The 14,177-nt window shown below is 36.5% G+C and overlaps 2 protein-coding genes across 2 annotated transcripts in view; both read right to left on the bottom strand.

Annotated features, from left to right (window-relative positions):
- Window positions 1-2,285, bottom strand: part of LOC113230056 (cysteine-rich protein 2-binding protein) — a 44,490-nt gene extending 42,205 nt beyond the window's left edge. The window contains exon 1 of the mRNA XM_026463784.1: window positions 2,273-2,285. Coding sequence (XP_026319569.1) covers window positions 2,273-2,285 — 13 coding nt within the window. The remainder of the gene's footprint in view (window positions 1-2,272) is intronic.
- A 915-nt stretch (window positions 2,286-3,200) lies between these two features.
- Window positions 3,201-11,059, bottom strand: LOC113230250 (lysosomal Pro-X carboxypeptidase). The gene is made up of 8 exons (XM_026464092.1): window positions 10,847-11,059; window positions 10,533-10,621; window positions 9,329-9,486; window positions 7,510-7,711; window positions 5,381-5,615; window positions 4,725-4,835; window positions 3,865-4,081; window positions 3,201-3,660 (listed from the first exon to the last, which is right to left on the bottom strand). The coding sequence occupies exons 1-8, from the start codon at window positions 11,042-11,044 to the stop codon at window positions 3,482-3,484; spliced, it is 1,389 nt and encodes a 462-aa protein (XP_026319877.1). The 5' UTR covers window positions 11,045-11,059; the 3' UTR covers window positions 3,201-3,481.
- Window positions 11,060-14,177: the final 3,118 nt, after the last annotated feature.

Raw genomic sequence — 14,177 nt, 5'->3', positions numbered from 1 at the left:
TATAATTAACTCGTTAAGTATTTATAATTTTGTTATATCCCTCATAATATCAAAAATAAATGATCTAAAATATCACTTATGTAGGTAACTAGTTCCTAAATATTTTTAAAATAATTAGTTCTTTGTGTCGTTTTTTCTTATCCAAGTGACCAGATGGCTGGTTAGACAAGAAAAACTATCGAAAATCGTTCTAGATGTATATAATTTCGACCAAGTTGTAACTAGCACTTTATATGATTTATACTTAATAGAGCTATCGAATGTACCACTTTCCATGGTTTTCTATGGAAAACATCTATCGAGTCTACCAGTTACAATGTTGTTCTACGCTAGATACTTCGCGAATTGGCAGATTCGATTTTTTAAATGTTTAATTCTGAGTGTAAAATAGGGTGGTTTGCATTAATATTAGACGTAACTGGTTAACGACTTTACCATCTCAGTCAGCCGTAAACATCGGACCTGTAAAGAGCCTGAAACCTTTGTTTGTTTGAAAAAATAAATATAGGTATACGATTTATTCTGATTTCATTTATTTTTTTAGTTACTATTAAAATTTTTAGAATCTCCTGTGCGTGACATCAATTATACTGAAGAAGAATTCAAATTTCTAAATGATATTTACGATGACGTCTTTTCCGCTTGGTCTGCAGAGGGTGACAATATATGTGATAGTCTGCTAAATGATTTCCACAGTTTTTAGTAGCCTAATAGTTTGACCTATCACCTCTTAAGCAGAGGCCGTGGCTTCGAATCCGGACTCGCATCTTCGAGTTTTTCAGAATTTATGTGCGAAATTTCATTCGAAATTTACCATGAGCATTCCGGTTTAAGGAAAAATGAAACATTTTGAAACATTTCAAACAAACATCGTAATGAAACTTGCAAGTCGAAGAAGGTTCACAAAACTCGGAAAATATGTGAAGTCCCCAACCGCATTGATTTATGGTCTGAACCTTTGCCTGAGAGGAAAAATATGACTATGGTCTAACTCTTTGCCTGAGAGGAAACCCATGCCCAGCAGTGGGTCGTATAAAAAGGTTGATGATGATGATGAAGCCCTACTGAAGAGCAGGCGTTGACTTATGACAAGCACATTCAAACAAGGAAACCGCAAGAAAATCTAAAGCACAAGTTATGTAAGATTTACATGATGGCAATTAAAACTGCATCATAAATAGTAAGTATACGCTACATACGATTTCTAAAACCGTGACCATGGGACCTGTAAAGGGCCCGAAACGTCGGTTTGTTTGAAAAAACAAATATACGCGATTTAAATCCGGAAAAATAGTTTCATTTCCTATGTGTAACAATCGCGAAAACCTTAGAACTCGACATGTCTCTCTTTTATTTTAAAAGCACGTTGTGACTGATACATTTCACTATTTGCGATACTGGGGTTAGAGGACCACACAATATTGACAAACTTGGAGCAAACGACGCAAACTACCAACCGGTAGCTGTTTATTAGATTTTGTTAAATAAAATATAACTAATGATGCTGTAGACATTGAATTTTGGTCCGACAACTGCACTGGGCAAAAACGCAATTGATAGTGAAGTTCATTTAAGATATTATAGTTAAAAGTTGCATTAATTTGTCTATGTTACTCGTCATGAATTCCATACAAAAAATGGATTTATTTCATAATTAATAAATATACGTTAGTAAATTATAAAATCAGTGTTTGGTTTTGTCTTCTCTTTTAGACCGTCAATTACTTGGTATAAATAATCAAAAGTGTAAAATTTTTATCGATTCTGTAAAGACTGTCAATGAAAAGTACCGAAACTGGTAAATTCAATATTTGTTCAAACTTTACAAGCCCTGAATACTAACGAATCTACCACTTTCGATTAATTTGTAGCAAATTCTAACAAGGTAAACAATTGAAAGTGAAACATCTAGAAAAATACATAAAATTTTGAAATCATGCAAAGGCCTAAGAAAAACACATAAAACTTGCTATCATAATTGGGTGTCACTTTCACGACACTAATAAAACTTATTATTATAAGTCAAAATATAACTTCAAACTGCTCTACTGTAAAGTATGCATTTTGTAGTTTCGATACTGTACATTGCAGCAGTCGAAATATGTAATATAATAAAAAAAACCAGTAGAGTCGCAGCACTGCCGAAACACCCACTTATGTATGTGTGCTGTAGCAATGCAAAAAGGCCATAACTCAGCGTCTGTGATTACTCAGGAGCAAAAAGCTGATTTTCAGCTATAACCTAGAAGATGTCGCGGATACTATAACTAGCCAGCTGACGCCATTTCCATGTTGTATAAATTAAACAAATAATAATTTCGAATCGAGTTCTTAGGTTTTGGCGATTGTTACACATAGGAAATGAAACTATTTTTCTGGATTTATATCGCAGTGCAGGTCCCATGTCAACCGTGACCATGGGACCTGTAAAGGGCCCGAAACGTCGGTTTGTTTGAAAAAACAAATATACGCGATTTAAATCAGGAAAATTAGATTCATTTCCTATAATAATTTCGAAATTAAATAAATACGGAAGATAATATAAATATAATAATTTTATCACACGCGTCGAATACACGATTCTGATATTCGCAACAACCCTGGTACGTATGTAACTTAAATGCCTCCTCCTTTAAAAAGGTAGCATCTTTGTTGCAGTGCCACTTGCAGTTACACCTACTTGCTACATTTTCTAAATAATTATTACCTTTGATATATTCTGAGAAATACAAAATAATAATTGACCAATCATTCTGACGTCAGGATGGCTGGTCGCCACTTTGTTCAGCATGAAGGAGCAGATTTTCCATTACCAATAATTGCTACTTAATTTCACAAATTAAAGGTATAAGCTTATTATCTACATTAGTTAAAAAAATATAAGGGATTGAAAATTTTATGAAGTGCAAACGCCTGCCCTTTGTATTATAGCAATAATGCATTAAAAACTTTTCTTTTTTAATTTAATCAGGCACTTCTTCGTAAAATTTTCAATCGGTTATATTTTTTTAACTTGTGTCTTGTGTTTTTTTGTCGTGAAAATTTTCAGGAATCGTGTTTTACACCGTATAGTAATCAGTGTATATCATCAATTTTACTATATATTTTTTAGCCATACTTCTTTTACTTTCACAAGGAGCTCTACTGCTGCCAAATTACATGTTAACAATAATGCAAGTTTTAAATGGATCTCAAGTGGTTTTAGGAAGGCTAAACTACAATTTCGTACAGCAACAAATATCAAAGACAATGTCAAAACCAACTATCAAATTTAATAGTTCAAAACGCGGTTACATAGTTTTTTGTAGAGACAATTTTATTATACCTATTTAACTTTGTAAAGCGCGGCCCCCGGATCTAAAGGATGGAAAAAATATAGTCTAAGCCGCGGATACACGTTTTAGATATCATCGATTTAAGAAACGTGTTCCTCATCAATGATGGAATATGAAAGTCTTAATTGTAAAAATCACATGTTAAATTAGTTTTTTGAGTCTCTAAAATTTCTAATCCATTTGCGGATGTTTTGCTTGTGAATGTTGCGGGCCTCCCGCACGGTGGGAGGGTCGACTGGGTTGCTAGCCATCAGGTCGAGGTGATGTGCGCCGTCCACTATCACCACTGCCACCACCGACTCGCTGATGCTGTTCAGTATACCGCCTGGAAAACATTTGATGGTATTGATTTACCTACCAATAAGGGATGGATAACAATTACGTACCTAAAAATTAGGTACATGTCCCTTTTTTCCTGATTCTGATATAACAATTATATATAAATGTTTTGTGCTTTTTTCGTTTAGAGTGATGTACTGTAAGTGTACTTTTTAATTTTGACGATGACCATGTCAAAACGAACACTCACCTCCAGCCCAAGGATCCAAAAGGCCATTACTGAACACGATATTCGAAGCCGATTGTATTTTGTCTCCACCATACTCGATTTTAGCAGCGTTAGGTCGAGGGTACACCCCATACTTGTCGTGACAGGTTTTGGAGAAATCGGTAAAGTTCCAGGGACTTGGCGGGAACATGTCGTCTACGCCTGTTGTGCACATTGGCATTACCATCTCTGTGCAGGCCTGTAACATTTTGTTGATCAGTGTGGGCTGCCACAGCGAGGCTCCCGTTCCAACTGAGCTACAAATCGAGTCAGCAGATCTAAGAAGTTATATGTCTGTTGCGGATCCTGTGATTTTGTTGATATATTTGTAAATTGTGGCAATTCCAAACGTAGTCATGTCAAATTTCACTATGGCCGTGTTGAACAAGTAGTTCTCCTTTTTTACAATACGAAATTTATGCGCAATAGATTGTAAGTCAATGGCAATAGATCAAAAAGCAATTTGTCGAGAAGGTTCTAAAATCTCTCATTAGATGTCACTACCGGCGCAGAAAGCCGAAAAAGCCAGTACAAAGGTCTATAACAAAAACACATAGGAGAATTTCAACTCGATAATTTTATATAACAACTCGATAACTTGACCTATAGCTCAGTAGGTAAGAGCAATACTACGATACAGTACGGTCGTGGGTTCAAATCCCATCGGGTCGAAGAAATTTTTCTGCGTGTAGATATTTCACAAAAAACCTCAATAAAACAGCAATTTGTCAGTTTAGAATTATCTATATGTTTGTCTTGTTTCGACATTTAAAAAGTAAAGCCGTTTATGTAAATATTGTAATTTTATTCATTATCATCGGGAACATTCTAAGCTACAGTACCTGATAGTCCCAACCATTAGCATCCAAGTTTCCGTAGTTACTATTTCTGTAGTCTATACATTTGCTCTTGCCATCATAATTCGCGTAGACTTGTATAACTTGTCCAATAGCCTACAAACACAGGACAGGAATTATTAGATAACGAACCATCTTCGTTCAGCACCCTAACAATAAGTTCCTTTTCCCTTTACTGACCTAAACATCAAGCGTCAAGGTCTCCCCCTGCCTTCTAAAAATCTGTCGTAATTATATTCCCTGAATAAACATCTATCCCTATTAAATATTTAATACATATAAAACAAAATAACAAAGCTATTCTTCTTCTTCTTTTACTTATTGGCGGCGATCTTTTTAAGATTTCCCACAACATCAAGTTTTCAGCTTATTTAGGGTGCGTTCCCATTATGTAGTAATGTTTTATTTATCGTTGGACGACAGTCGTGTATAGCCTGTTCTCGTAGCACGAAGAGCCATCCCATAAGTGGCAGCAATAGTCCATGTACATAAGTTAAAACTTAAAAGTTTATTTTTGGTAAATTTATTATGTTTGGTAAAAAATATGGACAACAGTTATTGGTTATGAAGTTAGTAACAGTCCTGCGAGGTTCTTAATATGTTACAAATAACCCTGTATAAATATTTATTGGGTGTCTTACCTTAAGGAGCTTGTCGCCGGTCAAAGTAGTGTTTAGATATTGGCAGACATATCTAACAGGCTGTCCAGGTAACGACATAAGAAAATCGCTAGGAAACGGATAATTCACCATCGCTATTGTCTCATAAACGGATTGTAGGAATTCTAGTAATGTGTTAGTATCTGATGAATTCTTAACAGGGTCGCAAAGCTTCCAGTCCTTTTGGAGTGTATTGTTTGGATTTGACGAGACGTTTCTGTCAAGGAAGAAAGATTTTAAAACCAAGTCTCATAACAATCACGAGCACATATATACAGGGTGGAAATTTGTAATGCCACTTGGAGGGAAAGTACTCTAAATACTGGAGATAGAAATTTTTACTTAAAGGAAACATTTTTATTTTTTAAAAGAAATAAAACTGCATTCACAGATTTTCGAAAATTTCTAGCAACACGCGGGAATCGAACCCGCTTTAATCTGAAAAAAATGCACCCTGTACTTTTATTGCATCGATCGATAGGGTTAATTGTAAGAATAAAATCTCTCTCACAAAGTTGGTTAATTAAATGAAAAAATAAACCATGAAATCTTAACATATTTTAATAAAACGAAAAAAATACTGTACTGTAATAAAAGTTCATGGTAAGGCCCCTGTTCGGATGTTCTCGATTTAAATCCGAATAAGTGCCGCCACCCGCGTCGGCCCGAGGCCGCCCGGACTCGCCCATTTCGCAAGCTCGTCCATACAAATCGGCACGTTTGACATCACGGGCCGTGGCGCCTTCCCACATAATACACTCGTTAACGCGGAATCGATGTCTGTGTAATAAGAGCGAAAAAGATGTTGCGCGTTTCGCTACCACCGCTCGAATCGCAGACGTGACACGCACAACGGCTCTACCTATCTTATGACATGGACATGAAGCTTTAACGATTCGCGACTGTGAATGTTACTCATTCGTATGGGCAAATCATTCGGCCGAGTCGAATCCAAGCACAATCATTCGACTCGAGCTAAATGATTACCGGTCGGGTGCACGAGTTGAATGATTGTGTCGGAACTTCACCACACCATGTCCAAAATATTCCTGTCCTCGTCACATTTATGGTACTTACCACATATCAGAGACGGCTAGGTGATAACGACTATATGTCGTAATTTTTTCTTAGCTTAGACTCTTAATTTTTACAATAGAAATAATATTTGGATCATAAGAATGTAATCGAGAGATTTAAAAAATGACACCAAAAAGTAGAAAAAAATACCAACGTTGACTTGATTCATTCGAGTGCAAGAGTCATGTTCTATGAAATCTAAGGTTAAGTAATGAATGATCATTCAATTCATTCGAATACGAAAATTAGTAGGTTACTAAACTGTCATTCGAATGACAGGATTAGTAAAATTACTAATGAGACGAATGTCGAAATCATTCGGAATCGCGCGTCGGTATAAATCTTTTTCTGACCGGCGTTAAGAGATTCAGTGTGGAGAAAATGTGGTGACTTCCTGATGCGTAATGTGCACTCAAACGATATTTAGTAGCAGTAGAGCTCCTTGTGAAAGAGTTAGTATTGCCACCTTACCTATTTCTGCCACCAAGCAGTAATGTTACTGTGTTCCAGTTTTGAAGGGTAGGGTGCTTGTGAAATTACAGGCACGTGGGACTAATCAACTTATGTCTCAGGGTGACGACAGTGGCAGTGCCCTGAGGGGCATTGCAATTGTTATGGACAGCCGTGTAGCTGATCATCATGATATTACAAAAAAGAATATTAACAAAAACAATTGATTAAGATCTTATCGGCCTTGCACTTAAGACGCGTTATTAATATGCACCTTGATATAAGTATCAATTTTTTTTTTTATAATATCAAGTGACGGGACGGACAAGTCGTGCACCTGATGGTAAGCTACACGCCTGTCCATAGCAGTTGCAGTGCCACTCAGAGCTTTAAATCGCAAAGATCTGAGGGGCACGCCCCTGTGCCCGTCACCCTGAGACATAAGTTGACAAGTCTCTGTAATTTCACCAAACCCTTACCCTTCAAACCGCAATGCAATAGGTAATACTGCCATTACTGCTTGGCTGCAGAAAAAAGCTTTCATATAATCTAATTTTAACACCAATGTCTGAACTTGTACTAACTTGATTAAATTCCAAGATTCCCTAATATTCTCCACACATTTAGGATCAGTGATCTTGTAGCTGGAAGTGACGATTCTGGAGTACGCTTCGCACGGCACCATGCCAGGGTACATGTGGATGGGCGCAGATGCAGCGATGGCACCGGTTACTACGTGCGGGTATTTCATACGAAAGTAGGCTGCTAACATGCCTCCATAAGAACCTGAAAACAAGTGAACGATTTGGACCTGTACTCTCTGTTTGGTTGAAACGTCGTGTTGTTTTTTTTTTGAAGTTTAGCAGGTCTAGTGACTGGCTGGTTAATCATTACCTTTTGCCGTTGCTACTAAAGGTCAAGTTGTTTCATTCTCTTAAGAATGTCAATTACTGCTTTTGATTCTCGGACTATTGTTCAAATCGACTGCAGCCAACGCTTGCAGTTTAACTCTTGACGGTTTTTTTTATAAAAAATGTAAGTGCACATTTGACTTCCATCTCACCTTATGGAGAGTGACGATGAGGTCGATGATGGAGCATGCACACCCAAAATAATGCCTGAATATTTTAAAATATCTCGAAGGCCTGTCCGCATCCAGTCGACGTCTCACTACATGCAGTTGATCACGACTGCACGCATTCTTTTATGAAATGGTACTTCTTAGTACGGGTCTTCGATAAGATAAAATCAGGCACGCAGTTACGTTCATGGTGCATATTATATGTGGAAAATGCAAGAAGTAAGTGATAGTAACAAATTAAGCGTAAATCTATGTGCCCTGCTATGGTACAAAAACCTATTAACGGTATGTTGTTTAATAGAGTATGTTGCTTTAAATTATAAACAGAAAAGTTAAACTAGGTACTACCCAGACACTACATACAATGGTCGAAAGTTATTTACCTACTGCTACTACATCCAGGAAGGTGCTATCTGCACACACGCAAATGTGTGCGTGAAGTGACAGGGTTACCCGTCACTTTCTCCTGCTTCGTCATGCAACCGCTTGGTGGTTGGTTACGTGGTCAGAGCGGCAACATAGCGTAATAAATCTGTATTATACATATATTACACTGCACTAAATAAATGAAGAAAGAATAAATGAATGAATTTCAGACATAAGCTTTTTTTACTGACTTCGTTTCATCTTCCGGAAAAGGTAAGAAATTCCTCTCTTTATAATAACAATAATAATAACGCACACACTCAACACTGCTCCACTACTACTACTACTGCACTAGGGAAACCCTGAGTCGCGGGTGCCATGGACACACACATAGACAACCACAAATGACACCCAAACTCGCGAGATAATAAATGTAGGCCATAGACGTACTTCTCCCGACCTGGGAATCGAACCCAGGACCTCTGTGTGGCAGACCGGCCTGTCACCCGTTCGGCCATGGAGGCAGTTCAATTTATACCGTTTAGATGATGATAAACAGCCGTCACGACACAATTCATGACCATTATAAATAGTAACGTACAATGATGTTATATATTAACGTACAAGTTTCGTAATGAATAAATGTAAATTATATTCAAACATCAAAGCCGCCTTAGCGCGAAAACGGCTCGCCGACAGCCTTGTTGCCGTTCAGTCAATGTGACCGTCAATGTGCGGGGCGTGGTGGGGTATCTAAATCTAGGGAGGGGCGGAGAGTGTCCATTCTCGCTACTTTTTTGTTCTCTGGTGCTACTTACTTTTTGCATCAGCAATAACAATTACAAGTTAGTCAAAAAGATACGTGCAACAAATATCACACAAAGTAAATTGAGTTTTTATCCAATAACAATTACTACGCCGAAGAACTTGCTAGAAATAAAACTAAGAATACGTACCACCAAAAGCAATAACCGGGTATTTGGAATGTGTGACGTCGCCTTGTAGGAAGTTGATCAGCTCCGCGTAGTCCGCCAGCGCCTGCGCCGATGACAGGAACCCGATGTGCTCGTTATCCAAAGATTTATTGCCGAATGGCATTGATTCGCCATAATATCTGGGGAATTCCAATGATGTGTTAGCTATAATAATAAAGTTCCGCTCTTGCTAAGTCTGGGTATTTGCGTTTACACACACACAATAAGCAGTCTAAATTATGCAGCAAGAGCTCGTTTTGAAGTACGAACTTGTGCAAGAGAGGATGCCTTATTACTAGTATCGCATCGGAGACAAATGAAATACTCGAAAATGACCGAACCAAGATCTACAATACTCTTGTATATAATTCTGAGATTTGTATTGGATTGGTCGCTGTTGAGATATTTTTTTCGAGGACAGTACCATCCCACACGATCGTGAAAGGCGAATCGAGAAACATCTCAAAATACCTCGCTGGCGCACGAGATAACCGACATGCAATATGAGATAGAAATAATCCTCATTGTTTTGTTTAAGGCTCGCTCTGAAGCACGGACTCGTGCAACAGACATATCGTTGCCTTGCTTGACCCTCAGCTTTCTATGAAAAACGTATTTTTCTAGATGCCGTATAGTCATATATAGAACATATAGCCTTTAATAACATACGAACACTATTGTCTGTGTCTGAATCACATGACATATTATTATGTACATTTTACATTAGGAGAATATGTCGACAATCAATCTTCAATCTTCCTTTACTACTTTGTTTAACTAACATTAAATTTGTCGACATTTATTGTGTTTACTTAACTCTATTTAGAAATATGTTGACGTGCGTGTGTTTGGACGATAACTGGTGAGTTCTCGTTTACAATCTTAATTTGGTCAATGGCCTGTTTATTAATTTCTTGTTTGAGGTTTTTCGCAACCGTAAACTATCTTGCAGAGGAAGGTGAACCAAAAGACAACAAGTTCGGTTCGTAAGAATGGAATATTAAAAGCCTTAAGAAAGACAAATGAATGTCGATGGTTTTATGGGGACAAGAAGACCAGAGAAAAGTTGGACAGATTATGTAAATGATGATGCGTATTAAAAACTGGTGGTGAATGGATAAAGAAGATATATTGCGCCAACTCAAAATAAAGCAACAACACCAGAATAATAATGAGGTATACTGACCGATGTTCAGCAAAGACCAGCTTGGCTTTGAACTCCGACGCGATATCCCACATGAACCCAGTGTGTTTCGCGAACTGCTCAATTTGACCCTGTAATTGTGTAGTCAACGAGTTATAACAATATCTGTCTAATAAGTATGTGCCTACTTGTAAATCCATTATTATAATGTCTACCAATCATTTTCCGTATATAGCGACGACTTAAACAAGGAAAAAAAAAACTATTATTGGAAACAGTAACTTTGAAAATGACACTTAAAATTAATTAACTTAAAACTTGAAGTTAAGGCATAATCTACACCAGAAATCACTCACCTCATTGCCCGTATAAAAGAAGATCGGTCCCCCTCCTTGATCCCAAAACTCTTCGTTGACCAAGTATTTTATGTTGAACGTCTCATTTCTGTGATAACTGAAGTGGTCCAAAGGAACATTGAACCATTTAGTGTTATACTTGTACTCCGCGAACACACTTGTCGAAATTATTAGTAAAGCACAGATATTTTGCCACATTTTCCTTTGCTAACTTGTAACTAAGACTTTAAACTTTTATTAGCTTAGTGATTTAGTTTGCCAGTAAATACGAACGTCTTGTTTGGACACTGAAGTGGTAATGGCGCGGGAAGCCGACGGAGTGCTAACCCCTTATGTAATGAACAATTGAGCACAAAATTGCTAAGGCAATGAGTCACGAAATTAGAACTGTGGTTAGGGAGCAATTTTTTTTGTTCCATTTTGATGTAGTAATGTTTCTTTAGTCAATGTTACTTGAAATAAATGAATTATTATTATTGTTTTAATCCTATGGAAATAAAAATTAGCTTTAAATCTTATCATTTTACCAATTTTAAGGGTCAAGTAAGTATAATAACTAGAGCAAGGTATGCAACGGTACTTAGTTAATCATAGTTTATGCTATGGTTCGACTTTCATCTTGAGAATATGTTTGGAGGTGTAATAAGATCGCATCTACAATATGACAACTTTTTGTTGCTATTAACTGCCTCCGTGGTCGAACGGTTAACATGCTGGTCTGCCAGGCAGAGGTCCCGGGTTTGATTCCCGGGCCGGATGAAATATTGCATGGCCTACATTTATTTCTCTCGCGAGTTTGGGTGTGATTTGTGATTGTCTATGTGCCATGTGTGTGTTGTGTGTGTGTGTGTGACCACGGCACCCGCGACACGGCACGGTTATTATTTATTTTAAGAGAAGAGTCTAAATATTCTACGAATTAAATTAGTGGATAACTTTTTATGTTTAAAAAGAAGCGAGTTATACAGTTTCACATATACATCATTTAATACATTTTAATCTCGCTGCATCTCCGCGTGCCGGTCAAAAATATTCAGATTCAGTGCAATCTCAAAAATCTAGAAAAACGAGACTTTCGAAACTACTTCAGAAATAGGCTTTCATATTTATAGGCAGTTAAATCATGATTATCTTAATTAGGTCTAAGCTAAGTTCTACTCTACAGTGTTGCCATAATAAAAGAATGTTGTGTATCTGGTAGATTTATAATCCTTTCTATTTAAGTGAGTTTAATGTCGAAAGTCTCGATATTCCCGAGATTGAAAACCTCAATCTCGAGTCTCGAAAATGCCAAAAAATTGTAGACTCTAAAAATCCGACATATGAAAGCCCTTATTTTGACATATGATCACATGTGATTTTAATATACCAAGGGTATGTGTGATATTTGCGTTCGATGTTTTTTACCATAACGTGGTGCACAATATTTTATTACATCTGCTGTGTTTTTTTACAGCTTAATATTTCTGTTGTGTTTTATGTGTTGCTTGGCCTACAGCTTGAATTGAAATATTGTTAATATAATAAACTTTTCATGTAAGTTACAATTGCTTTAATATGTTCTGTGGTAGATATTATTGTAAGAAAATAAATGACAAAGTATGATTTAAATTCAATAGTTCACTTCTCGAAGTTATACTTATTTGATTTGTAACAATGTACATATCACTTTTGTTATCGAGTGTCAAGTCGTCATGCATTATTATCGGGGATCAGTTGACCCCTGCGCCCACGCCGGTAATTTTGACGGATGCCCGTGTATGCGTATTATTTGCTTGTATATTATTATTGATATGGCAAATAACTTTGCAAATAATATTAATAATATTGTATACTGACACGCCTGTGTAGATAGAGACTACTGATCTCTACTTGCTGTCCTGGCAAATTGTTTAATTTTTTTATGTAATCTTCCAAAGAAGTGATAATGTTCTTTCTCCTTCTGAAATACCGCATTTATTACCTATTATTTTTGTTCACTATTTTTGTAGTATAAATAACTAGCAATTACTCTATAATAGTGTATTTAAATAAATAAATTATACAATCTATGTGAATTACTTTAAATTTATCTAATTACAAATGATATTATAAAACTCCATTCTACTTGCTTGGCAAAAGAAACTGAAATTCTAAACATTCATCATCATAAAATGTATAGATTATAATAAAACATAGCAAACTTAAGTTTTGCGTGTATAATTGATGACATTCTAAAGTAATACCTAGCTACGATTCCTACAACATTTATCTATTTGCAAAATTGTTATTATAAAGTTGTCACATCACTTGATAGGTTTCGAAAATGACTGAAGGTCTTAACTTCTCGCGGGTAAGTGCCTTCGGTTTGGGGGCCTTGGCATTTTGCAAGTAGTACATGCTGTTACATTACTAATTCCCAAAATAAGTACTTTCCACTTTACAACATTGTAGTGCCCATCGTTATATTATAGTGAAGTGCATGTGTCGCTTGGCACATCTTAAGTGACATACTCTTGACTCCTTTAGTTTTGTAATCGTGCTGGGGGTCTACTACATATGAACTCTTATAGCAGTCCTTGTTACGGAACTTGAATTGCTTGTCAAATTCGTACTATGACCTTACACAAACAAAAGCAGTTATCATGCTGTTTACTTTGACCATTACAGCCCGTTACATCAAGTACCAAGTACGTTGACCATTCAAAACGTTTATAACGTTTATAATGTACTTAATTAACGTTCACGTCGTGAAATTTTACGTGAATGCGAACGTATCAGCTGTCAAAAGAAGCAATTAAAAAAGTTATTAGCTTTTTTTTTTGGAAAATGGTTCTTTCTACGGGTTTTCCTATGTTTCTCGTCCCATTAACCTTAAATCCCTTCTTCTTTATGTTGTGTATTCTCCCTTTATTAGGGCATTTCTCCAGGAGGGGCTAATTTCTCTCGACTTCAGTGGTCGATTTTTTTTCTTAATTTCGTAAACAAAAAAAACTGAAACTTACACAAGATTCCGTTAATTGGGCAACAAGATTCCTAACGGTTACTGATTTATTTGATCCACCGAATTCAGCTTCCAACGAAATTAGAAAACAGTACACCGATGTCAGAAATAATGCACCGAAGGCATAACTGCATTTACATTTTATATATAACATTTTAAGAAAAAGGCAATAAAAACAATCAAGAATCTACATAAACATTTACTAATACGACTACCTATTAAATCAACGCTTAAAAATTTATACGACAGGCGATCAAAACAACGTAAACAAAGTTGACATTAAGACTATTATTTAAAACAAGTCTACAATCTGGCTGTTAAGCCTTTTTAGTGCGTTTTCTTACCTTA

The sequence above is a fragment of the Hyposmocoma kahamanoa genome, unplaced genomic scaffold (assembly GCF_003589595.1).
Source record: "Hyposmocoma kahamanoa isolate Upper Pololo Valley unplaced genomic scaffold, ASM358959v1 63, whole genome shotgun sequence".
NCBI lineage: Eukaryota > Metazoa > Arthropoda > Insecta > Lepidoptera > Cosmopterigidae > Hyposmocoma > Hyposmocoma kahamanoa.
Note: the sequence above shows the minus strand (reverse complement) of the source record. Positions and strands in the feature narration are given on the sequence as shown.